Source organism: Vicugna pacos, chromosome 25, assembly GCF_048564905.1.
Source record: "Vicugna pacos chromosome 25, VicPac4, whole genome shotgun sequence".
Lineage (NCBI taxonomy): Eukaryota > Metazoa > Chordata > Mammalia > Artiodactyla > Camelidae > Vicugna > Vicugna pacos.
In genome coordinates this window covers 33,957,246-33,983,683 of record NC_133011.1, presented here as the reverse complement: position 1 = coordinate 33,983,683, position 26,438 = coordinate 33,957,246, and the positions used below count along the sequence as shown (strand labels likewise).

The 26,438-nt window shown below is 49.1% G+C and overlaps 1 protein-coding gene across 3 annotated transcripts in view; it reads left to right on the top strand.

The window, feature by feature from the left end:
• Positions 1-26,438, top strand: part of ZFAT (zinc finger and AT-hook domain containing) — a 136,518-nt gene that overhangs the window by 76,851 nt on the left and 33,229 nt on the right. For 2 of the 3 annotated variants that reach the window (XM_015242409.3, XM_072949753.1), the window contains exons 8-11: positions 82-169; positions 1,961-2,110; positions 3,774-3,947; positions 20,033-20,121. In XM_015242409.3, the coding sequence (XP_015097895.3) occupies positions 82-169; positions 1,961-2,110; positions 3,774-3,947; positions 20,033-20,121 (501 nt within the window). Of the gene's footprint in view, positions 1-81; positions 170-1,960; positions 2,111-3,773; positions 3,948-20,032; positions 20,122-25,116; positions 25,288-26,438 lie in introns of those variants that run through there. The other variant, XM_072949754.1, reaches the window with a different exon arrangement.

Genomic DNA, 26,438 nt, shown 5'->3' with positions numbered 1-26,438 from the left:
GGTGGTGGTGGTGATGGTGATTTTTCCACAGAGCCTAGTTTAAACAGGACAGTCCATTGATTATACTCTCTTTTTGTTAAGGACAAAAGGAGTTATTCTTGTCCTGTGTGTGAAAAGTCTTTTTCAGAAGATCGACTGATAAAGTCACATATCAAGACCAACCATCCCGGTAAGGGTATGCACTTTAGAGTGGGAGATTGATTTTCAAATGCTTATGTTTTTTTAAAAAATGCAACATTATATTATCAACCGTATTAAATGAAAGTAAAAGAGGGATGAAGATATGAGTAAATTCAAGGGAAACAGTCGTCTTTATTTAAAGCCTGGGAGGTTATGTAAGTTTTTGTTCATTTTATCCTCTTATCTGGTCTTTGGGTACGTCTCCCCCCATCTCACAGTTCCCCTCCCCCTTTTAGTATTAGCAGTGACAGCCTCTGGATGGGTCCTTATCCAGTGCGGACCCGACCGACTCCACTTCCCATGCCGCCCCCAGCCGTCTCGTAGGTCCCCGAACTGAGGGGTGTGCGCTCCCTCCCAGGCCAAGGAGCCCGGTCAGTGGGAGTGACTGTCACTTTCATTGTCCTCGGCCCCTGAGCTCCCTGGGTGTCACCCCTGTCACTTTCATTCTCACCACAGTGACACTATTTCTTGGTTTTGCCCAGTTAATTTCTGTGCATCCTCTACATCTTCCCTCAGAGCCTGCCCTGGGGGCCTTTGATGGCTCCCCCGACCCCCCGCCACCCATCCCAGTGCACTTACCCCATATTCTAGTCCCTGGTACTCTCTGCCCACCTGGGAGCCTCGGGACAGGGCTGCCACCGTTAACACCTCATCCCCAGAGTGCCGTGCCACGTGGCACAGGGCCCGCGAGCGCAGACACGCTGCTTGTGGATGAGAGAGAAGCAGAGCAGCTAAGGCACTTCTCCTTTCGCCCGCGCCCCTCTTCTCTTCCTCTTTGTTTTCTCTCTGCTTCTCCCGCGAGGGAACCGACCCACTGATTAATCATGATCGTGGAGAAAAGTAAAGAAATGATGGAAGGACACTAACACTCATATTTTATTTGGAGTCGGACAGAGCCTTGAGGCCTTCACCTGCATGGGGATGTGTGGGTTACGTGATGCTCTGAACTGCTCAGTTCTGTCCTCCCCGTGTGACCCGTGTCCAGTGTGACTCGTGTCCAAGTGTGAGCCAAGGATGCTCATTTAGCTCCATCAACTTTTGCTCATTATTTTAAACTTACTATAGAAAATTTCAAATGTATGCAGAATACACAACATGAGGAACAGCCATGTATCCATAACTCAGCTCCCACTCTTACCTACATGTGGTCAAACTTGTTTCATGAATTGACCCCCCTGATGGTTTTTTTTTCTGAAATACTCTGAAGTATGTCCTGACATAATTTCCCCATAAAGAATCTTTAGAATGCATCTCCAACTAATAAGGAATTTTTTAAACGTAACGACCACATCACCCTTAAGACAGTGTTAACAGTAGGTTCAGCTCGTATACGTCCTTTTAAAATGTCCCCATTGACACAAGATTTTCTCTTTTACAGTTGGATTGTTTGGATCGGGTTGTTATGTCACCGCAGTTTCTGGTGTTACATGGGACAGCCCACCCCCCGCTCTCTTCCCCAGGAGGCTGATCTGTTGGGAAGTTGGGGCTCTTCCTGCAGGTGGTCATGTTTTGCCTTTTTCTGAACGTTGCCTCGTTGACACTGTTTCTCCATCCCTCACATTTTATGTCAACGGACATTTAGATCTGAGACTGGATTAGATCCTGGTTTAACACTTTAGGCAGAAGTCCTGTCCCATGACGCACGAGGCGCATCTTAACCGTTGTCTCAGACCCGCTAGGACTGGCCGGAGGGTCTGGGTTCTGTCATGAGGCTCCTTTGCATCTAACCTGAACCAAGGTTCTTCGGCTGCTTCTGGTTATCACCCTGCCTTTCTTCTAGAGGTTTCCATGAGCACCATTTCCGAGGTTCTCGGGAGGAGGGTCCAGCTGAAAGGGCTGATTGGGAAGCGAGCCATGAAGTGCCCGTATTGTGATTTCTATTTCATGAAGAATGGCTCAGACCTTCAGCGTCACATCTGGGCTCATGAAGGTGAGTACTCCTCCGTCAAAATGGAGCGCTTTCTGGGATCTGGTGCTTCCTCTGGGGGTCCTGCAGGAGGAAGTGTATCTCCTTGGCCTCTGCAGTTAGAATTTCCTTAGCACACTGAGAGAAGTGTCTGTCCGCCAGCTGAAATCAGTGATTTAAGTCATTACTCATTTAGTTGCAATTGCAGTGAGCAGAGGTATGCAGCCATTTGTGGCTCTTGCCGGAGCTGTAGTTAAATAAATCACCACGATGTCTCTGCAGGGAGCCAGCTGCAGGAGGACAGGACCTCGCTGGCACTGCCCGGGCGGTCACTCTGGTGGCCTCCCCGGTGCTTTGTGGGATTCTGTTGTTCAGGTTGTGGAGAAAGAATTCAGAAGGTGGAGAGTTACGTGGAGATGAAGCAGGGGGAGGAGGGACGTAAGCTGTGCCTTTGGGGTGCTCGCCTGTGAAGGGAGGTGTGGGGCACACTCCGGGACTTTGGGAAGTTGGAGGTCAGGATGCTACTGGGGACAGTGGGCCACCGACTGTGTTTCTCCCCCCGACGTGGCTCTCCTGGTGATCAGGCTCGGAGCCGTGACCCAGGGACAGCCCCTCCAGAGGTCCGAGTGGGTCCCTTCCTGTGAATTAGGAGCCCAGGTGCCGCAGGCAGGGAGACAAGCTGGCTCCCACGGGGGAAGGAGTGTGTATTTTCTACAACATGGGATCGAACTAGCAGTTCGGGAGCTGATGGAGTAGGAATGTGGACCAGCAGAAGGAGCCGAGACCAAAGGCAAGACTGGGGATACTTTTTCCTTGACCAGCATGTCTGTACCTCGGCTCTGTGCCCTGGGTGCACCCTGCAGCCCTGTTAAAGCCTCGGCTTCCTCAGCTATAAGGCCTTGGGTGGTGGGGATCAGGGCGGAAACACGAGGCTCACTAGATCATGTCTGTTATGCCCCGCGTTCAGACACCGCTCCCCTCCCCCGGCAGCATGTCACACTGCGGGGACAGCCCTTTATATTGGACAGTGCAGCCGGGCCAGGGCGGCTCAGCTTCAAACCAACCTCGGTGTTTACTGCAAAGTAGGTCCTCGGGAGATGTCCGTGGAGTGAAGGAGCAGCCACGTGGTAGGATGCCCCGCCGTGAGCCGTTAGCCCAACAGCAGTGACGAGCGTTGTCAAGCTCTGCTTGTTTTATCAACTAAAACCTGCTCTCACCTCTGGTCCTGCACGCCTGACCCCGGGGACTTTTGTCACGGCCCTCGGTCACTTTAATTTCGGTCCATTTAACTCAGTTCAGTTGAATTTAATGAACGTCTGCTGCTCCAACTGCTCGGGGGTCTGTGCCCTCAGATTCCAGACTGCAGGGAGGGGAGGTGTAAGCTGCTCACTGTTAAGTGCTGTGAACAGTGCAGCGGTAGAGGCAGGCAGGGTTTGGGTGCACTGATAGGGACGCAGAGAATTTCACTGGAGGCCCAGGAGGAGAGGGCGTCCTAGTTGGAAAGAAGAGCACAGGTAGGTGCGTGGCGTGGGGACCAGCAGGTGCACTGCTTTATTCAGATGGACATGGAGAGGGGTGTGTGTGTGTGCACATGTGTACGTATATATTCCTTCAGATACACACATGCGCGCGCACACACACATATAACTGAATATATACGTATATCTGTCTTTTTCTCCCTCAATAGGGGTGAAGCCCTTCAAATGTTCTTTGTGTGAGTATGCGACTCGTAGCAAGAGTAACCTCAAGGCTCATATGAATCGTCACAGCACCGAGAAGACCCACCTATGTGACATGTGTGGCAAGAAATTCAAATCAAAAGGGACGCTGAAAAGTCACAAGCTCCTTCACACTGCTGACGGTGAGTGAGTGGCTCCGCAGTGAAGTTTCTTCCTCTAAAAGTGTGGTTTGCTGCTGACATCCCAAGTCCAGCAGAAATGGTGGCTGTGCCTGGAGGCAGGAAAGGACACATGGCTTTTGGAATTTCCATTCCGGAGGAGAGCAGAGGGGCTTCGCCTGCTCCCTCACTGCCCCGCGCTCGGTGCTGGAGCCCTGCCTGACCCCTGACCCCCACCAGGGCTTGCTAAACACTTGCTGCGTGCGTGCAGATATGTGTGTGCGCTTGTGGATATGTGTGTGCCCTTGTGGGACGCTGCTTCAGGGAGTAAGGCAGCCTCGGGCTCCAGAGGCCTTGACCTGGGAGTCCCGGCCCTGTTCAGCCGTCCACCCCAACCCGAGCCTGACGGCCCTGCAGGGCAGCTGCGCTCACACCTGGCCCGATGTTTCAGGTGGACGCCCTCATCCAAGCTACCTCCAGGTTGTTCCACATTTAGTCCAAAATGGGACTCAGTCGAAAACGCAAACAGCTTTTGGGCAGGTGCGCCCCTGATCAAGCACACTGAGGTGGATTTCCAGCGTGGTTCCTTCGTGAGAACCATTGATGGAGTTCTTACCACCAGCCGTGCCTGGGGGTACAGGGTCAGTAAGAGCAGCTCCTGCCTTCACGGGGTTTCCAGTCCCGTGGGGAGCAGGCTGGGGTGGGCAGGTGGGTGCTGTGGTGGGAGGTGCTGGGAGCTCTGGGCAGGAGCGGGGTGGTCACTGGGAAAGTCACCCCCAGAAGGGCCGGATAGAGGACAGAAAGGCAGAACTGCACAATGGTTTTACGAAGACAGGCAGCTAAACCATAAAAGACCTTTAACATTTAAGATTTTCCTTTAAAACTCCAGTTGTGTGAGGGTCTTGTCAGTATTCCATGTAATGAGATTAATAAACTATACTTACCGATACTGTTATTTCAGCACAGTTATGTATGAAAATTGGAGTTCACTATAAAAATTGAAGTGATCTCAACAAAGATGTTTGAGTTCAGCATGTGGAGGGCAGTCTAGCCATCTGCCTTTGTTTCGAGGTTGTTCTGGGGGACCCCACTGTATGTGCAGTCAGTTGAGCTTAAGAGGCTCAGTGGAGAAACCAAACGCTTAGCTGGAAATTTGTCCCAATTAAGAACCAGGACTTGTCTACAGCTGAGCAAAAGCCAGAGCCATGCTGTTCACACTTACGCAGTGTCCTGTAAGTTAAAAAATCCGTAATCAAAATAATTAAAAACACAGTGACAGTGAAGCAGTCCTGTCCTGAATAATGAAAGCAGTAGTTGTGTAATTATTCATGAATTCTCCCATCTCCGCGAGCAACAAGCCTCACTGATATTTCTTGACTGGGTAGCACATTATTCACTGAAATCCCTAATAATACAGTGCTGGTTACAAAAAGCGGCTGTCCCCAGAGCCAGGGAGGTCTGGAGTGTCCCCTGGGCCATATGGGCAGGGTCTGGAGGGCCTGGGAAGGGCGCTGTGGCCTCAGGCCGGCTCTGAGGTCTGGGCTCGGCCCTGAAGGGCTTTGAGGAGGTGGGACATGCGTCTAGTGAGGGACGGTGGGCAGGCCGTGGTGGGTGGTGGAGGGGTGGGTCGGGGTGAGTGCCGGTATCACCGCGGGCATCACAGTGACACTCAGCCTGTCCCGCCTGTCACTCCATTTGCTTCCCTGAGCTCTTCAGCAGGAAAGGGAAATTCAGGTGGACAAAAATGCATGGTAGTCAAAGCAGTAATACAGCCTTCCTGGAAAAGGAAGGCCCCACAGGCATGTGAAATATTTTCTAACACAGCAGGAAATTTGCATCTCTTCTCTTCATTTTTTTTTTCCGTGGCACTTTTGGGAGGATGAGGTGTTTGTAAAGTCACGTCTTGTTTTCAGGCACCCACCAGTCTGGGAAGAGGGGCATTGGTCATCAGGGTGGCGAGGAGAGCAGTGGGAAGGGGCTGCCTCGGTGGGCTGGCTCTCCTTCTTCCCTTCTTGGACCGTAGTTTTGTTATCCTGAAAAATAAGGACCTGAGACCTGAACATTTCTTGGTCTCTGTAGTCTTGATGCTCTGTGATTCTAGGAGGCAAGTGCCATGCGGACCACAGACCTGGAAACAGGAGATGCAGTATCGTTGGATCTGGTCCAGCTCTGAGGTGCCGGCTTCTTCCGTGGGGCCACCAGGGCTCCTTGCGCGTCTCTTTTGACACTTGCCGTGTCTCGTGTTTTCTCAAGGGCCAGCTTGGTACGTGGAGTCCTGGCTAGCAGACCGGCTGTTCTGACTCCACTGATGACCTGTTCTGTAACTTTAATTAAACTATGGGCAATTCTTTTCCTTTTTAATTTTAAAAAAGCTTTGAAAAAAGTTTAGTTACATCTCCTACCCTGTTTTTGTAGTCCTCATATTTTATTTTGCTGATTTCTGAAAGCTCTTTTTATCTCGGTGCGTCATGTCGTGCAAATATTCTCTCCAAATTATCCCCAGCTTTTCGGTTTTAAGGTATCTTTTTATATAGGTTTTATATAAAAGTTAAATAACTTAGCGTATTCAAATGTATCAGCAGTTTTCTTTATGTTTTTTCCTCCATAGTTTCTCTGTGTTGAAAGAAACCTTTCCCATCTTAAGGGAAAATTCTTTTGTATTTTCTTCAAGTTCTGTTTCAGGGGTTTATGACATTTATGAACTGCAACGTCCTTGACGTTTATTTTGGTGTGAGGCCTGTGGCAGGGATCTTTGTTTCTAAACAGTTACCAGTTGACTCAGCATATTTATCGAAAAATCAGTCCTTTCCGTTTTGTTTTGAAATGCCAGAATTTCTCAGGATGTTGGGTACATTCTGAGATTTTGGTTTGTTACAGTGATATTTGTTCTCATACATGGTTTTGTAAGATACTGTTTTAATAACTCTAATATTGTATGTTCAGATATTCCTTTTTCTTCTTTTCCCTTTTTATGGACATCTAGTTTCTTCTCATTTAATGGCTATTTCACTGGATGAACTGGATGGCTGCGTGAGCCGTCTGACAGCACCTGAAACGTGCTTTAAGTTCCTCGGGGAGGTGTGTGCGCCTCGATGAGGCTCTCAGCCTGTAACCATAAAGTTCGCTCTTTGCTTAGAAGCAAGCATGGCTTTCAAGCCTGCCTGAAATTCTTGGGTTTTCAGCGCAGCTGCTGCCTGGGCAGTAACTCAGTAGGTTGTGTGTGTCACAGAGAAGCTACGTGGAAGAGGTGGCGCTCGGGAAGCTTGAGTCGCCGCCTGGTAGGATGACCTCAGTTCAATGGCTTCTCCGAGCCTCAGTTTCCCCCTCAGTAGAATGCTCGGATCTAGAATGAGTGGCTGCTCCATTCATGGCCTTCAGGTCTTTGCTCAGGAAAGCCCTCCCTGGCCCCTGTGTGTGTATAGAATCTCAACACCCCACCAAACCATCCACACTCCCTGGTGTTTCTTACGCTTTTCTTCTTGGCTCATCTTTCCCTCGTGCACCGTGTAGTTTCCGTCTCTGCCACTGCGACTCTTCCAGCAACCGCTTCTCATCTTTTCCACGTATCTTACTATTTCTTCTGTCTTTCTCTAATAATATATATATATATATATATATATATATATATATATATATATATCTCTTTCCATGATCTTCTATGTCTTCCACTAGACTGTAAGCTCCAAGCAAGGAATTTTTACTTACTGTATTGGTTTTGTTTTGTATCCCCAGCACCTAAAACAGTGCCGGACTGATAGTAGGTGCTCAGTAAATTTTTGTTGATTGAATGAGTGGGGGGAGAAAAGGTACAGTGCCTTACACAAAGTGGATGGCATACAGTAGCACTTAACAAGGGCCAGTTATTTCCCCATATCATCTCCCTGATGGTTCTGTTAAATCAGATGCTTGTGAATTAGGTATTTTAAATACGGTAAAGGAACTCACTATTAAATGAATCTTCTTGGGTATCTTTTAATGAAGTAAAAAGGAGTTGAGTAATTACTCTCTCCTCTACCTGCTTGCAGATCTGATTTTTCACATGCTTTGGCTTCCATAAAGTGATCTGTCCCTGTTTATTCCTTCCTATTTCCCAAAGGAGCTCATTACTGTGCCTTGGAAAAGACAGACCAGAATGGGTGAAGGTTTCTGTTAAAAAGGTTTGCCAGTCAATACGTACAAAGAGAGATATTGATCCATAAGGGACCTGATTAAACCTTTCACATATGTGAGCCAACAGATGCAAGAACTTAATGCAAAAATTACGCTGGTAACACATTTCTCCCCTTTTGATATTAAAGAGGGCCTAGACATGATGTTTGGTCTAGAGGTTTATCCTTGATTCTGCCCACCCAGAGCAGATGGGGAAGGCTAAATGGTGCAGTGTTTTTATGTTATGTAATCAAACAAGAATTTCTCTACTCTTGAAGTAACAAGCTCTTTGAAGGCCGGTGCTAATTCCTTTGGGTCCCCCTCCCCCCCCAATTCCAGCCTGCCCTCCTACACTTGAGGTATGAAGTTTGCTGGTAAAATTTACAAAGAGGGATCATCCAAGCTTCAAGCACTCTTGTGTGTGTAACAGTTGGACAAGTGCAGAGCTGAACATGGAAATTAGGTCTGGCTGGAGGAAGTACCCCTCGTTCCCTTGCTTCTTCAATTTATAGTAAGAGATCCCAGGGCTCCACACTGAAGTATTCTAGGAGGTGCAAGTATGGAGTTTTTTTATCTCCTCTTTCTTCTGAAAAATACAGTCACTCTAGGATGAAGTAGCCCCACGTATCCATAATCTCTTTGCTTCCAAACACATACGTTGTAGAACCAGGAAGTTAAAAAACGATGGTACCTGAGCAACCAGGTGGTTGATCTTACCAACTTCATCTCCCAGGCTTCTGGGAGACTGGTCTCTCCGAACCATCCTTGTCCCTCATACCCTTCCTCCAACTTACTCCTGGAGAAAAGGGAGAGGGACCAGGGTGGGAGGGAGGCAGCTGCATGAACACAGTAGGTGTCTGTGGCTTATCTTTAGGGCTGGTGTCTGGGTGATGGGTGGGAGAGGGAATGGCTGACTTCAGGACCCAGTAGCCCCATTTTTTATGTGCACCCAGTCTGGGGCCACCGAAGGCTCTTTCTCTAAGGCTTTTATAAACCATAAAACTAACTGAGCTCATACCATAAGGTCAACAGCTAGTTACTGAACAGTTAGTTCAGGCTGATATACAGACGTAAGTATTGGATGAGGCTTGGTTACCTAAAACTTCACCTGGGTGGAAGGGTCTCAGCTGCTCATTCCTGGCACAGTGTCTGTGACTGTAACCCAGTTCTGGTCCCCTGCTCTTTCCTGGTCTCTTATCTGGCTCTGCCTTCTGTTCCTTTCCGTGCCTAACGCTGATCCATTCCTCCGTGGATCAGAACTGATGTACTAATTACAGAGAATCATCGGTCTCTAAGCTGTAGTTGCTTCAAGTTCAGCTGTTGTAGTACAGAGACATCTTAAACTGTATTTTTATTGCTGTAGCTATTTCTGTTCTGAGCTGCCATTGCACAAATTACTGCAGATGCCAGGACTGTGAAGATGTGTGCTTTGCAAAACGCCTGCTGCAAAATGCCCGCCGTGACTCCTGCAGGGTGTTTTTCCCACTTCAGGTGACAAACCTGCGTGTGCCGGGCAGTGTGGAGAGGCCGCAGTGCGGAGCGGGTGGAACCCTGGGCTCGCGAGGGCAGACCCAGACCCGGGGTGGAACCACCTCCTGCGTGAGTGACCTTGAACGGGTGCTTCGTCGTTCCCTATCTGTAACCTGAGGGTGGTGAAGTTTCCTGTGTATTTCCTCTGTATGGGGATGTATTCGTTTCCCATGGCTGCTATAACTACCACAAGACAACGTAAATTTATTACGTGACAGCTCAGGAGGTCAGATGTCTAAAATCAAGGTGTCGGCAGGGCTGTCTTCCTTCTGGAGGCTCAAGAGGAGAATGTTTCTTTAACCTCCCTAGCTTCCAGAGGCTGCCTGTATCCTCCGGCTTATGAGCCCCCTTCTCTCAAACCCTGCAGCATCACTCTTCCCATCCCTCTCTCTGTCCCTCTGCGTCTGTCCTCACATCTGCTCTCTGAGTCTCACCCTCCCGCCTCTCTTTTATAAGGACCCTTGCAATTTCATCGAGCCCACCTGGAAAATCCAGCCTAATTTCCTATCTCAAGATCTTTAACTTGATCACATATGCAAAATCCCTTTTGCATATAAGGTAACACTTACAGGTTCTGGGGATTAGGACCTGGATATTTTGGGGGGAGGGTGACCCCCAAATCAGCTGACCACAGTGGGGCTGCGGGAAGACGAACTGGGTTCCTATTGCGTGTGTCAGTTCATTCTAAGTGTTGGTACGTGTCCCTGCTCCACCGGTGGTCAGGCTCCTCGCTCCCAGCCACCCTCGGCATAGCGTGCAAAATGGGTGTTTGTAGCGATTCATCTACGTCATCTGTGTCCTTTAGGAAAGATCAAATTACTCTTCTCTCAAATATTCTTTCATTAGGAAGGGACAGTGCAATAGTTAATATTTAAAGAGTGTCAGTGTTGAAAAGGGTAAAGTCAGTTTTCTGAAAACTTTGCTTATGCAAAATATCACCTTTTCCAGTAAGACTGGATAAATAGTCATAAGAAGGCATTTTCACTTTTATGCCTCCAGATAGCGTTACTAGTAACAGTTTATATTGACGCAGATTTCTTTCTCTGAGTGTTTTAGTGCTCCTCCAAGTTTGAGGTGCACAGAAAGGCTGATTTGGCAGGAATGATTTAATTTAGCAGGTATTTCAAACGCGTTGCCTTAGAGCAGAAGGAATTTTCCGTCTCTGTCTTTGTGTGCTGATGGAATCCAAATGCCAGAAGACAAGGGGACAGTGTTATTTTCTTCTGATGGTTTAAGATTTGTCTGCCATCCCATTCCTCCCTGGTTTTATATAGAACTCTGTTTAAAGGAACTAAACAGCTGGAACCATCCTCAGGGAAATTCATCAAGCAGACGAGGGTGTAGTAAGAAACAAAGGAAACCAGCAGGTGCTGTGTGTTTCCTTTTTTTTTTTTGAAGTATTTTTTCCAGTTTGATTGAAATATAGTTCACATATAATGTTATATTAGCTTAAGATGTGCAACATAATGATTTGATATATGTATAGATCAAATGTGAAATGATTTCCGTAGTAAGTTTAGTTACCACCAATTACCTTACATGGTTAAACATTTTTTCTTGTGATGATTAAGTACTTTTTATTTTACTGAATATTTTTGACATATAGCATTGTATAAATGTAAGGTGCATAGCATGTTATTTTGATGCATTTACATATTATAATATGATTGTCATAGTAGCGATATTAATCACACTACATAGTTACAGTGCAGTGTTAGTGTCTGTATTGATCTTACTGGGGGTCAGATCACTTTGGCATAAGAACTACTTAGTGTAAGTTTGTACCTTAAACAACAGTAATTTTCATCTGCTCCACTGTCCCCATTAACCACTATTTTTTTTTTCTGAGTTTGATTTTTAAGAGTCCACATATAAGCGATACCAGACAAGACTTGTTTTTCTCTGCCTAACTTGTCTCCCTTCACATCGTTTGCTCAGGGTCCATCCATGCTGTCAGAAACGGAGGATATCATCCTTCCTCGTGCCCGAATAATCTTCCCGCGTGCGCGTGTGTGTGTGTGTGGTCGTGGATGAGCACATACGTTGTTTCCGTGTCCTGGCTGTTGTGAACAGTGCTGCAGCAAACATAGGAACGTGCACATCTCACTGAAATCCTGCTTTCATTTCCTCTGGGTATGTGCCTAGTAGTGGAATTGCTGGCTCAGGTGGTAGATCAGTTTCTAATTTTTTGAGGAACCTCATGGTTTTTCCCATGGCGATTGGACCAATTTACATTCCCACCAACAGTGCATAAGGGTTCCGTTCTCACCACATCCTCGCCAAGGTGCTGAGCTGGTCACAGGGCTGGGGCCCTTGTGTATCCCGGAGTGAGCCCCCCAGGCCGCCAGCAAGGCAAGTGAGGGCGACTGTCTTTATTGTGAGTAGCAGGGCCCCTCTCCTCTAATCCGGAGACTCTCCCGCCTGAACACCGGGGCCTCAGCAAGGCAGGTGTCCGCCGGCCCCCGGCCCCGCCTTCTTGCGCACTCGCCTTTCCTTCCAGAGCAGAAGGAAATTCAGTCCTGACCCTCCTGGGCTTGGGGCACCTCTCTTTGTCTAACTTGGGGCAGAATAATGGATTTCTGTTCTTTTTCTCCCATCTCCTACTTCCAAATCCTGTCCCCTCTACCTGACAGGACAGGCTGAGTACTTTTCTGCCTGAGGAAGACCTGAGTTGAGGGCCGAGCTCAGGATTGCCGGCCTCCAGACTGGGGCATCCCTCTATGTCTGGTGGTACCCGGTTCAGCCAGCATCCTGTCTCCAGGCGCAGCGAGTGCTCCACAGGTCAGAGGGCTTGTTCCGCAGCCAGCTGGCCATGAAATACTGGTGGAAGAGCTCAAGTTAGAGAAACAGACTCCTCCCAGAAGAAACCTGAAAACAGAGAAAGAGTCTGCAAAGGTGGTACCTCACCCTGTGAGGGATGAGCAGAAGTAATAGAGGTTTCCACCCCTCTAGCCTCCCATCTTTGAAGGGAGGTTGTACCAGATCACACACTTTGAGGGAGACAGGAGCTGGTGGTGAAACACTGAGCTTCCAGAACGAGCTGCGGTATCTGCAGTGGAAATCTCCAGTGAGCCTGGCGCTCGGAGATGCCTGACTGAAAATCACCAGGACGGAGAATGCTGAGCGTGGCTTTTTCCTTACCACCTGCGGCAGTGGTCAGCATCAGCCACAAACTGCCACGCAGTCCGCAGACTTTATCTTGAACTGCCTGACACATCTTTTCTTTCTTGAACTAATTTGATGTCAGTTCCTGAGTCCCTTCTGGGGAAGGTAACCTGACTGTTTTGTTCTTGCATTGTTGTTTTTTCACCTTTTTAAAATTAAATGTATCACACACCTACAAACAAGTGCATTGTTGGTAAGTGTGCAGGCCAATGGCTTATCAGCCGTGTAGCCACGCCCAGGGCGAGACGCGGCACGTCACCATCCCCTTGGAAGGCCTCCTCACCCGCCCCCCCGAGCTGCTGTCGCTGGATGACTGCTGCCCGGACTTCTCACCCTGTGACGTGATTTCTCCCGTCTTTGAACTTCATGTAAATTGATTCCTGTAAACATGCTCTTCTGTCTCTGGCTTCTTCCTTTTCACATTAAATCTGTAGGGTTCACCTAGGTTGCTGTGATTTTGACGTTTAACATCTGGGCCTCTGGATGAACTTAGAAGTTTCATAAGTAACCGAGATTCTAAATTCTGTAGTTTGTAACTGGGAAGATGTTGTTCCTGCTATTAGCGCTTTTCGCTGTGCCAGTGTTTTTGCAGTAAGCGTGGAGCGCTTTCCCCCGAGGAGTGTTTCTCCAGAAAGTAGGATGACTCAGCTTTCTTTTTCCCTCCTTATTGGCAAGAATTGGCTCAAATGACTTTCAAGTGTTCAGAAAGGTTAAATCCTGACTCAGAAGATGAGAAGTGACCACGCCTGAGATAATTCTTAAAATTTGGCCACAGTCTTGTCTCTGTAAAGAGGGGCACAGATGCCTGGTGGAAAATCAGCCCCAAATCAGTGTACAGATATCAAGGCGAGCGATGTTTTAAAAGACAGTGAGCTCTTTTGAACTTCAAGTTTGGGAACCACTGATACCACTTTGTGATTCCCTGTTGAAAGACCTGTCTTCTGGACTGTGAGCAGGAGCGAATGGGGTGAAACCTCCCCGCCTTCCAGAGATGGATGCTAATTCATCTGAAATGCTCATGTGTTGTGCAGAAAACATTGGAACCACACTCACAAATATCTACCCCCTTCCTACAAGTGCGTCCACAATTCTATCACCCAACAAGTGTTATTCTTTCTAAAATTCTTTTTCAGTCTTTAGTCATGTTCATATGGAATGGTTGCATAGTTGTGGTTACAGGATAAATATTATTCTCCAGCCTTAAAATGAATAGTGTAATTATTTTTTGTTGCTGCAGAGGCCGTGAATAGCACACGTAAGAGTTGCACGGCGCTCCGTGGAGGCGGTGCCCCCTGAGGTACACAGCCACTCCCTGACTTGGGGACAGTGCATTGCTTTCTTTTTTCCTCCATTATGACAGCTTCTGTTGCAGGGAACCTCTTCTTGCATATAAACTTCTCCTTCTTTTGAATTAGTTCCTTAGGACACATTTCCAGAAGCAGAATGGCTGTTTTCATTTTGATGGTTTTAATCGTACGGTGCGCTGCCAACTTACCTCTCAAAAAATTGTACCAGAAACATGAAAGCATTCTAGCCAAGCTCTTTCATTTTTAGCGTCACGTGCTTTTTTAAAAAAAAGTTCAATTTCTTTGTTTAATGAGTATCAAATCTTACCGCTTTATTATACTTTTTAGTTATTTGTAACTCATAAAATCAAACAGGTAAATTAGAGGATTAGACGGATTAGATGAGTCGCGTGCATAAGGGATCTGTAACGCTGACTGGTTCAGTGCGCTGTGTATAATTACTTGCAGTCATTGGACTTCTTGTGATTAATTTAATCGGATTTAATCCTCTCTTGAGTGAATTGTTTGTTCATGTCCTTTTTTATGTGTTTGCTTTTAGGGGTCTTGGTGTTTTATATTCACGCATTCCCTGATTCATTCAACAGCTCTATCTGTTGGACTCTTGGTTGCAGTTGACAGGAACTCATTTGAGGTCACTGAAGCAGCAAAGGGACATTGATTGAATCTTATGGAGACTCGGGATCCTGGTGTTTTGGGTTACTCCTTCACAGACCTCACCTCCTCTTTTTGTGGCTGGGTCCCCAGCATCCTTTTATCTCAGCTTGACTGTAGCTTCCACACAAGAGGCCTTCTCTGACTGCCCAGCCTCACGGCCCCCATCCTGTGCCACGTCACCCTGTCCATTTCCTTGGTAGCAAGTTCTAATTTGTAGTGATTTATGTGTGTGTTTGCTTCTCGTCCACACAGGCCACAGGCTCCAGGAAGGCAGGGGCTCTGTTGTCTGTCTGCCGCCATGCTCTGGGGTCAGGCCTGGTCCCCGCCTGAGCATCTTCATCGCTCACCTTTGCTCCTCTCTGCCTCCTTCCTTCTGATGTTGTCTGTCTCTCTTTGCAGGCTGGTTCCTTTACTGGTTTCCTCCACAGGGTGGAAGTCTAATGACCAGTAGCTCCTGAGTAATGTGCTTCTGTCCCGATTCCTGGCTCAGATTCCTGGCTCAGCTTGGGTCCCTCGTCCCCCAAGATCCAGTCCCTGCAACTGGGGGTGGAGGGATGGTGGGATGGTGGGCAGGGCCACCTCCGCGGCTTCTGTGTGCCCTGTGTAGTCCTGGTGACTGTGGGGAGGGAAAGGGGGCTGGGCTGTGCAGACGTCCTGTTGGGACGCTCCTATAACTTGCTGTTAGCCTCACAGCCAGCATGCGCTCACTGCCAAGCACAAGGACATGGAATGAGAAGTGTCCTCTCCCTGTCCCTAAAGTACCCGCAACCCAGCGAGGGCACCAGGCGGACCAACCAGAGAGGCAGCAGTGAGCCACGTGGGTGATTAGATGCCTTGGGCAATACAAACAACAACCAAGGCAAGGCCCCCAAAGCTCTCCCTGTCGTGAAGCTAAACAATAAGCAAGAAAAATCAATAAAATGTGGGCTGCACTATAACTGAGTTATGAAAATCTCTCAAATATTGAGAAAACTGACATATGAAAATACGAATCTGATGCGGTTCGATTCCAATAGGAAATTGTTATTGGATGAGGAATGTCAACAATGAATCATTAAAGGAGGATGGGGACGGTGACCCTAATGGGATGGTCATAGAAGGGAAACGAGCCCCCAGAGCATAGAAGGGCACCCCAGCCCTGGGAATAGCAAGTGCAGAGGCCGAGAGGTGGCCTGGGTGTACTGCATCCCCCGGGCTGGGGAGAGAGGGGGTGAGGGTAGTGCCTGAACGCAGGGAGGTGACAGGGAGCCACGCCTTGGAGGCGCCTGCCAGCCGTTGTAAGGTGGTGGAGACGCGCGCTGGGTGGAGACAAGGCCGGAGCGGCTGCCAGGGGCAGGGTGATGAGGACGGCCTTCTACAGCCTCTTTGATATTGTAAGTTACTTACATGTTAACATTTCCCCTTCTGTTTGTGTTCTTTCTATTTAAGGAGTATTATCTCAGGCTGGCTTAATTAGACCTATCCTTGGATTGTCGCCGAGAATGTCAGGGAGGTCACAGTGATAGGATCTGAGGGGCGCTGCTGCCGTGGCTGTGGTGAAGGGTCCACTGCCAGGTCACCTGCACATACCCCAGCCTCCTCTCTTGGGGACCACTTTTCAGATGCTTGTCGCCTAGTGTCTGAGACCATCCTTGCCGCAGACGGGGGTTACCTCCTCGTTTTTCTAGCAGGGCCGCTGAGCAGTGGAGAAGAGCCGCAGGCCCTACGGGGTGGGTTGGACAGAGCCTGAGGGAGAACACCCCTCCCCTGCCTCCCGTACTTCTCGGGGCCGCCGTCCTGTGCGACAGACAAGCCTCCGTGTGTGTGGCTCAGATGCGCCCTTGCTGTTGTAAATTCTTTTTTCCCTTTAGGGAAACTGTGTCATGCCCTCACTAGCTGGGAGGACTCTCATGTAGTGGCTGTGAACAGGGGCTTTGGGTCTGCATCCAGGCTCTGCCACCGGCCACTTCATAACCTGGCAAGACGCTCGGCTTCCTGTCCCTCAAACCTCATGCTTAAGGGGGTACCACTGCCCCTCCCCAGGCTCTGGGCGGCATGGGCATCCCGGATCCTAGCACAGCTGCTGACGGCCAGCGGCTCAGGAAGGAGAGCTAGCGGGCATTTGTGTGAAAAATGAAGTAAGTTATTTAAAAAAATCCACCTCTTTTTTCCTTTGTCCTCATTCCTTTCTTTTCCTGGGCTGCTCTGGAGCTCACATCCTATACCGCCTTTTGATGTTCCATCCCAGCCCTTTGAGGTCACTGTAACCTTGGGTAAATACTGCGTTTCCTAGCCAAGCCTCCCTGTAATTCTCAGGATATGTTGATAGAAAACAATCTGATGGTCTCAAATCGCTGCTTTTTTATGATGAGTCATGCATCTCTCTTGCATTATTTTAATTAGGCAGCGAAAGATTATGGCAAGCGCTCTCCCAGGCCTGTGTGGCGGGGGCTGTGAGTGGCTGCTGAAAACACTTGTAATATTTATTGCCCGGGCACTGACCCCGCGTCAGGGAGGGCTGTTAGGAGCTGCCTTCTTTCCCTGTCTCTGGCAGAGCCCTGGGACCATATCCATAAAAGGCTGACTCTGGATCTCAAACGAGGGGATTCCATTTATTCATTTCAGGCGCTAATCATTTTCAGCACTTAACCTCTTACTCTTTGATCCAAGTGTGTTGGGAATGAGTGAAAATATTTATCAAGCTGGAGAGTGGTTTTATCAGCTTTCCTTCCCCGCACTGTGGCGGCGGGGAACCTGGACAGTGTGTTGCTCAGACTGCCTGGCCCAGTAATGATTTATTTAGGCGAGTCACAAACCAGTGGAGAAGTCGGGGCAGCTGAGATGATTTAGAAGATGTGTAGATACGTGGCCTTCTGTTTGTAAGATGGTACTGTGGTTGAGAGAAGGTGTTCACTGCTCTCTAATTATGACTTAGCTGCACATAGAAGAGTTTTCCCCATACTTCGGATGCAGACTTAGTAGCATGTAAAATTTGGGGGTCATTCGCCTGGCGTGAGAGGTGCCATTGCAGTATTAACATGTCTGTATTATTGTTTCCCCTCTGCTGCTGCTGTTGAAATTCTTATTCACATAAGCTGTGCAAAATTTCCTTTTTGTTTCTTGCCCAGTTCAGTTTTGTCAAATGCACAGCATATGTTCAGCATGTGCCATGCACTCGGGCACTAGGAGTGTCGAGATGAGTAAGCCCTGGTTCCTGCCCGTGGACAGCCGGCGCCCAGACAGAGGGCCTGGAGAGGGTGTGTAGGGGCCGCAGGGGGCTGGCTCTGAGCCCGGTTATGCCAGAGATGTTGTTCAGCTTGAGTTTTGAGTTAAAGTGAAGAATGACCAGATGCCAAGAGACGGTGCATCCTGGACATGGAAAACATTAGCAGAGGCTCAAGGCTCTCAGGCTGCAAAGGCAAAACTGGAAGTCAGAGAGAGGAGTCGGAAGGGGAGAGTTAGTTCTGCTGCCGTTAGTTCTAGGGCTCTTCTGTGCCGTGCTCTGGAACTTCAGCTTTGCTCTGTGGCTGGAGTTGCTGGTGGGTTATGCAGGGAGGGCTGTGGGCAGGTTTATGTGTTAGATTGTGGTTGGAGGATGGGGCATCAGGATGGACAGATGGATGACGGATGGGGTGGGTGACAGATGGATGGGAGGGTTACTTGAAGGCAAGGAAATCAGTTCAAATGGCTTTTGCCATTCTCCAGAAAAGAAATGAGAAAGGCCTAAACCAGTGTGGAGTCTCTAGTATCAGAGAGAAATAGAGAAATTTTAGGAGTTGAAATCAGGTGCTGAAAAAATGAGGTGAGTGAAGTTAGGGTCATGGAGATGTTGAGGGAGGCTGCTAGGTCTTGGACTTGGGCGATCAGGTGGGTGATGAACTAGGAAGGCTGGAGGCGGAACCCATTTGATGGGTAAGATAATGAGTCCAAATTAGGACACTTGTCACAGCTGAGCAACAGTGCAAGCAGATTGTTGAATACTCGAATCTCAGGTCCAGAGAAGGGTAGAAAATGTAAAGGTGTGGGTAGAAGATGTAGACTTTGACATCAAAGGTTTACAGAAGCCCAAGGGGACCACTACCTGCAAGGATGCCTGTAGAGGGATGAGGACGGGAACATGGGCTGGACCACCGTGGGACATCAGTGAATAAAAATGTAGATGGGAGAGAACGTCTCAAGGGTACTCAGAACAAACAGAGAGGCCAGAGAGGCAGCCGTGGTGTGGGTTTTGAGGAGCAGAGGACTTCCCAAGCATGGCCTGTTAGCGGAGCCACGGGGAGTGGAGTCCCGTAAAATGAGGACTGAAATCCCCCATTGGCTGGGCATCGTGGAGGTCACTGGTTACCTTGGTGAGAGAGGTTCTGGGTGTGCCGGTGCTGTCAGCTAGTTTTCAGTGGGTTCAGGAGTGAATAGGAAGGGGCCATGGGGGCTGGAAGGGACGTGGGTCATGAAAACAAGTTTTCACCTGCATGTCTGAGAAAGGAAGGGGGGAGAGGTCCCCGGAAGGAGCGGTGCTTCTGTGCTGCCACGCGCAGGGACTGTGGTCCTCGTTCCCAGAGGAGGCTTGGAAGCCATGAGAAGTTACAGGTGAACATGACTGCTGTAAGAAGTAGGTCATAGTATATTTGGTTGCACATTTGTATTATTGCAAATTGAGGTTTTAGTCATGCTAATCAGGGTTCTTTTTTTAAATGTAGCCTGCCCCTTACCTCCATTGATTTAATGTGTGGGCTTGTTTAATCACATTATTGAATGTTTACAAACTGCTAAAACATTAATCCTTTCAAAAGGGCAACGTTTTACGTTTCTCTGTCATTTTCTGTTTTAGCATCCTCTCAAATCTGCCTTTTGTGCTCCTCCCAGAGTTGGGAGTTCCAAAACACAGACCTGTTCTATTGCTGAATGGCATTCCGCAGGTTCTCTTGGCTCTTGGGGTAGCGTCTACGTTCCTAGGGAGATGCTGCGGGCCCTTGGTGTCCAGCACCCCAGCCTCTCCGGGGTCAGCTCTTGAGTCCCCAGACATCACACGTTAGGTCCGGGAAGGAAGACCCAGCTGCTCCCCTTTCCTGCCCACGCTGGCTGGGGTCCGTACCCCGTGCTCTCACCCCCGTGCCCCCCTCTCCGTGGTGCCTTTCCTCTCAGCTGGGCACAGCCTGACTCTCTCTTTAGGAGCCCGCTCGGGTGTCACTGCTCATGGGGCGCCCCCGGCTTCCCTGTGTCTGTGTGCTTCCTGGGCTCCAGACGGCACGGTGCAGCTTCGTGCCTCGTTCACACTCCACTCACACGCGGGGACTGTCGGCTCACTTCCTTCTCCCTTCTTTGCAGGGAAGCAGTTTAAATGCACCGTATGTGACTACACGGCAGCCCAGAAGCCACAGCTGCTGCGGCACATGGAGCAGCACGCCTCCTTCAAGGTAAGGGGCTCGGCGGGCGAGCGGACTCCCCGTGGGCAGCACACCGCTTACAACAGGCAGCCGGGAGAGGCCTTCTGTTGTTCGGGGTCTTCGCTCCCCTCCCGGGCCCTCCGAGCCGGTACCCGTGGAGGCCGGGGCACAGCTCGGCGGACTGCGAGCTCCCTCCCTGTGCAAGTGTAGCGCTTCTCAGGCCTTTGGAAACCGAGTCCAGGAACAGCGTGTAAGATGCAGGCTAGAGCAAAGGCACGCTCTTGCCGTGAAAAACGAGTAAGATTTAGAGCAAAGAGTCCGTGTGTTAAGGACAAGTGTGCGCGCTGTCCGCTCCCGGACTGCCTCAGGCAAATCCGCGACGCGGCAGGCGGGGGGGGGGGGGGGTGCCCGGCTGCTGGGCGGTGCCCGCGGAGCGCCCGCCGCGCCGCCACCTGCAGCAGGGACTCCAGGACCGCGACTCGCCTCATTCTTGTAATAGCGCCGGTTGATATCCCCTCGGCCACTGCTCCTGGTGCAGTTATCGACAATAAGAACTCTGGTCCAGTGATTTTGTTTAGTAAAAAATTTTCTGCTCGGCGTTTGGCAACTTGACCCTTAAAATCGCTAAGTCCCAGAGCGCGGTAGGACGTGGAAGGGACTGTGGGTCACCACACTCAAAGGGGCATTTATTGAATGTCTGCTGTGTGCCCGTCTTGTGCCAGGAACTTCACAGCCCTCAACTCTGATCTTTGCGTGTAGATATCATTGCCCGGATTTGCCTCGGGGAAGTTAAGTGACCCCAATGAGTCTTTCCTCGACACCCTTGTCTACAGGCTTCTGCTGTCATTATAATAGCAGCCAGCCTGTGCTGTCACCCCTTCTGAGGTGATGAGGACCCTCCCCATTGACAAGCTCATCTGATGCTCAGAGCAGCCTTGGGATGAGGTCACATGATCTCCTCTTGTGGTTAAGAAACCGTGTGGATCGGAAGGATTCGGGCAGACGTGCTTTAGTGGTCCAGGAAGTGAGGGAGCGAGAATCCCAGGCCTGAGCGCCTCTCACTGCATCTTCTCAGTCACCCGTCGTGGGAGGAAGGGGGCCCCGGGACACCTGAGGCCGCTGCACCTGTTGCTTCTGTAGCTGCCTGAACGTCTGCACTAAACATGAGTTCCTTAGGTGAGACCCACATGTCCCCTCGTGGGAGTGTGAAATGTCTCAGTCGGGGTGTTCTGTGTTTGCATACTTTGTGCATAATTAAAAGTAAGAGCTTTATTTCATATTTCATGCCTCAGAGACGCGTTTCTTTGGGGGACTTTCAATTTTCTTAGACTAGTGCAATTACAGTGCCAGAGGACGCAGAGTCAGGGCAGCTCTCACCACAGAGACGAGAAACATAGACCGGGAAGGTTAATTCTGTCCTTGCTGTTCCAGAACTCCAGCTAGACCTCTCGTTCATTCCTCGTTTTCAGGGTGGATCATTTTCCCTTCCTAACCAGACACAGCAGCACAGTCAGTCTCTCTGTCCTGAAATCCTTACTGACTTGTTCCTAAGGTTTTTGGAATCTTTGGTTTGCATGCAGAAGTGTTTTTGGGTGGCAGGGGGCGTTGATGGAGGATGTCCCTCTCACGTGTGGTTCTTGGTTTTCTCCTGCCCTCTACAGTTGCTGTGCGCTGTGGGGCCTCAGGAGCCCGAGCTCCGCTGAACCCTGGGTCATGGCGGGTTTCCCACGGGCTCCGTGTGGATTTAGGCATCCCCACTGCTGAGTGGTACCCCAGCTGGGGATGCGATTCAGGCCTGAGTGAGAACCACTGAGTCAGCCCTCGGCTCCTCCCTTCCTCCAGGCTGGGATGCTTCTCTAGTACACGTGGGCAGAAGTCTTGTTTCTCAGCTGCTGGGGCTGAGGAGACCATGTGAAATTGATTCCTGCCCACCGCCCCCATCCTAACAGTAACTGCCCTCTCCCTTTCCTCCTGTCCACCCCTGCATTAGCTTTCCATTGCTGCTGTGACAAATTATTCCCAGCTTTGTAGCTTAAAACAACACATGTTTATTATGTTGTAGTTCTGTGGTTCAGAGTTCCAGCACGGGTCACGCTGAGCTAGCGCCCAGGTGATGGCAGGGCTGTGTTCTTTCTTGGGGCACTAAGAGAAGACCCACTTCCTTGCTCTCTGGCTCCTATGCACTGCCCGCATTTCTCGGCTCAGGGCCCTTTCCTCTGTCTCCAGGGCCGGGCGAGCATCCCTTCTCTCTGTCCTTCCCTGACTCTCTTCTTCCAGCTGATGAGGACCCTTGTGACTACAGCGCATCTTTGGATAACCCAGGATAATGTCCTTGTCTTAAAGTCAGAGGATTAACAACCTTAATTCCTCTTGTAGTCGTAATTCCTTTATGCCACACAAGGTTCCAGGGACTGGGACGTGGGCATCTCTGAGGACGGCAGTTTCCCACCCGCTGCATCCCCCCACTCTTTTTCCTTCCTCTCACATCTGCGCTGCGGTAGAGGATGTTCATCCGTATCACAGAGCGCATCTCCTGTACTCCCTTTCCACGCGAACATTGTCAGGAAGTCAAGCCTCACCGTTTTATTGATTCGAGATGAGGCCTCAGGATCTTTGGGCAGCAGACACTACTAATCTTTTGCAGTTGGCTTGCTAGAGGAAACCAATTGGTCTTTCTAGATCTAGACATGTAATTTTAGTATATAATTTGCATCAGACAACATGGCAATAAGGGCAAACTCCTGTATTGCCTTTTAAAATTACATGGTGTTATTTCTATATTATTTTAAAAATGAAATTAAAATGTGTCCACTGAGTAAGATTTGAAAATGCGTTTTGGTCTTTTTCCTTGGAGAATTTTTGGATATATTTTTAGACGTGATTGAGGTCACACTGCAAATGAGCTTTTTTTTGGATGGAGATTAAAACTTCAGCTTTATCAGTGATAAAGCTCTCTTGGAGAATGTGGCTTGGGTGAGTGGCCAGCTGTTCTTCTAAGAATACTGCACTTCTGAGTTAGAGTAACCTCGCGGTCAAGGGCCGGGCAGGGGCACTTACGCACTTCAGGCATTATAAATATTGCCTGTTTTATTTATCATCATTTCATGGGCCTTTTCCCATTTCATGAAACTACATTTATTAACTGCTTTTCATGGTTGCTTAAGGATGAACATCAAAGTTTAATGAACTGTCCCCCCATGACGGGACAGTTTGGTTGTTCCCAGTTCTTGCTGTTGTAAATAACCCTACAATGGACATCTTCACACCAAAAGCATTTCCATGTCATCCTGAAACCTCAGGTCTGTAAAACACTGGGTGAAGCCCATCAAACCACCGAGGAGTCACCAGTGTTGAGGTGTTAATGTGCACTCTGAGCAGCTGTAAATCAAGTGTGTTCCCTGGGGTGGAGCTGACCCAGTCGACCTTGAAGAAATGCCAGAGAAGATTCTCGGACAAGAGGAGCTGGGCCGGGGGTCGCTCAGCAGAAGCGGGCTCGTTCCCTGAGCCCAGCTGTTCAGCTCCTTCCTTTCTTACACATAAACCAGCCCCATGCCATTAGGCACGGTGATCAACACGCAGGACTTGCTCGTGGAGTTTTCTCCATCAGCCTCAAAGGAGCCCACAGCTCTGCTGATGGAAATGTTCTCCGTCACAGGGCTGGTGGGTTCAGTGCCAGTCTCCTCACATGTTAATAATAAAATGTGGCTTTATTTAATTAAAATATATATTGAAATAATGTTAGACTCACAGAAAGTCTCAGAGTCTGGAGGACACGGGCTCTGACTCTGGGGGTGATCAGGAGCCCTTGGAGGGGCACAGACACGTGGGGCTCATTATACTATTTTTTTCCACTTTTTGATTCTCTGATAACAAGCAGTTCTCAAGTTGTTTTGCAAAAATCTAAGTGCTAGGAGGAACACTGGGGATTAAAAAAAGGGAGATAAGGATTCTGTGGCCAGATATGTTTGAGAATCACTGCATGCTGTGTCCCTCCACACAAGGCCAGCTGACCTCCCCTGGAACTAAGGAACACATTCTGGAAAACTGCCTGATGCCACTCTCCATCCCCCAGCAGGATCTGACTCTTCTCCCCCAGGTAGACCATGACCTCTGAGCCATGTGCCTTACACGGCTGTTGGGGTGACCACTGCAGCAGACAGAGTACTGGGTACCAGAGGCTCACCAAACAAATTATGCAAAACAAAACCCCCAACTGATTGGGCACTGGCTTCATCTCCCTACTCAGCAGTAAATGCACCCCTGAGAAACTTTTTTTCCACTCAAAGAAATTCCCTCACATCGGATCTCTGAACAACCAAGTCCCATTACCTACACAGGGTCATCCAGCAAGGCTGGTGACCCTTTAGGAATGTTCCGGATGACGCCGTGGCCTGGGAGACTGGAATGTTCCGTAGATTTACTGAGAGCATCCCTGCAGCCTGCTCTGGGAGTCATTTCAGCAGAGCCACATGCAGGCCCTTCCCCCTGTAGCAGGAGAAACACACACTGGTCACGTCAATTGCTAAGGACCCCATCTGCAGCCCTGGACCAGGAAGTGAGCCATTCAAAAAGAAACATTTGCATATTCATAAGAAAAAGGATGGAGATTATAAAGTATAAGACACATGGTAATGCTGATAAAGGAAATTCCCAAAGAGCGTTTGCGTCTGGAGCACTGGCCCCCGCCTCCTCCTCCTCCAGCCTGAGCTCAGAGGTAGATATGAACTCTGCACATGGAGAGCCGGGGGAACCTGGTAAACTAACCCCCAAAGTGACACACACACACACACACAGAGAGCCTACGGGTGCACAGACAGTCACAGAGGACAGACAAGAAAAAACGGGGACACAGGGGCAGAAGAGATGCCAGAAAGGAGAGGGCCTGCATCCCAAGGGGGTGGGGGCAGGTGCACCTCCCCTGACTCATGTGCCTGAGCTCAGCTTTTAAAGAGATTTGTACCCAAGATTTCAAAGCGATGCTGTCTGTGTGAACGAGAGTATCACCCTTTCTCCTTGTACCACCAGCCACGCGCGCCCCAGCCGATTCCGCACTGCACACCGTGCTCTGCCACCTGGGCCTTCAGTCAAAGCCACCCGGCACCTTCTGTGCAGCAGAGAAGAGTCTCATGATTTTTCGACCCTGTCTCAGGATGAGAAGCCTGACAGCGTGGGGCTGGGACTTCCTCCTGGGTGGGCCACCACAGGGACCATACCAAGGCTGGGGCCACGGATCCAGGGAGCAAAAAGCCGGATCTCCGTGTCATTTACCAAGCACAAAGCCACGTCTGTTGTAAAACACGGCCGGAGACAAATTAAACAATTTAAAGGAATAAATGTTTTAAAACCATGGGGTACCACAAGTTCAGAACAGCTTATTTGAGGCAATTACCTCATCAGAATAAATAACAGTAAATCAATCCATACTAATTGCTTTTCATGCAAGAGCTTAGAAGACTCTTCAGTGTTCTCCAATTATTGATTTTTTTTTGTAATCGCTTATGTTGTCAAAATGCAGTATTTCCAGAGATATACTGCACATTATTAGACAGACAGGATTTTAATTTAACGTAAGACAATCCAATTCCTCTTTTTTTTCCCCAAAGTGCTTTAAAAATCTAAAATACAGGGGAGCTGAAGATGATGTAACAGGTTTTCAGCAGAGACATTTCAGTTCAAAACAATTCCATAAACGACCCCCCTCAGACCCCCTGCCCTCACCACGGCCCTTCCCCCTCCTCACACACATACACGTGCTTAAAGGAAAGATGAAAAAGTCTAATCTCAGACTCTTCACTTTCCTGGAAATGAAGAGCTGAAAAGCAGCACACACACCACCACCAGCAGCCCTCCACTTGACCTCTTACACTCTGCTCCACGGTTCAGTCATTGCCACTGAACTTGGGGAGTGTTCCGGCTGCAAGGTTTACACTCAGTCAGCATTTTGCTTAAAGGTTTTGCTTGAGTTTTGATAGCTAAACATCTAGCTGTGGGCTTGTCTAAGCAAAGCAGTGAGGGGAAAAAGGACAAGAGGGCCAAGATTAACCCACCTACAATTTAGAGCTGCCTGCTGTATGGGAGCCATCAGTAAACAAGCAAGAATAGTAACGGTTATGCTAGACCCCATCACTTAACCAATCCAGCGCAACACCGAGTTGTCGGCATAACAACGGGCCCCCGCCCTGTTTCTGATCCAGTTTCTTTTTTGGTGTCTTGTTTCACATGCCTCCAGGACTATAGCCTGCCTGTATTTTCCTCGTAACTCTTGGCTGGACTCTGGCCTGAAAGCCCTCAGTAGATAACTTCCCTTTGAGATGCAGCGTCATTTGCTGTCTGCAAGTATCTGCCTT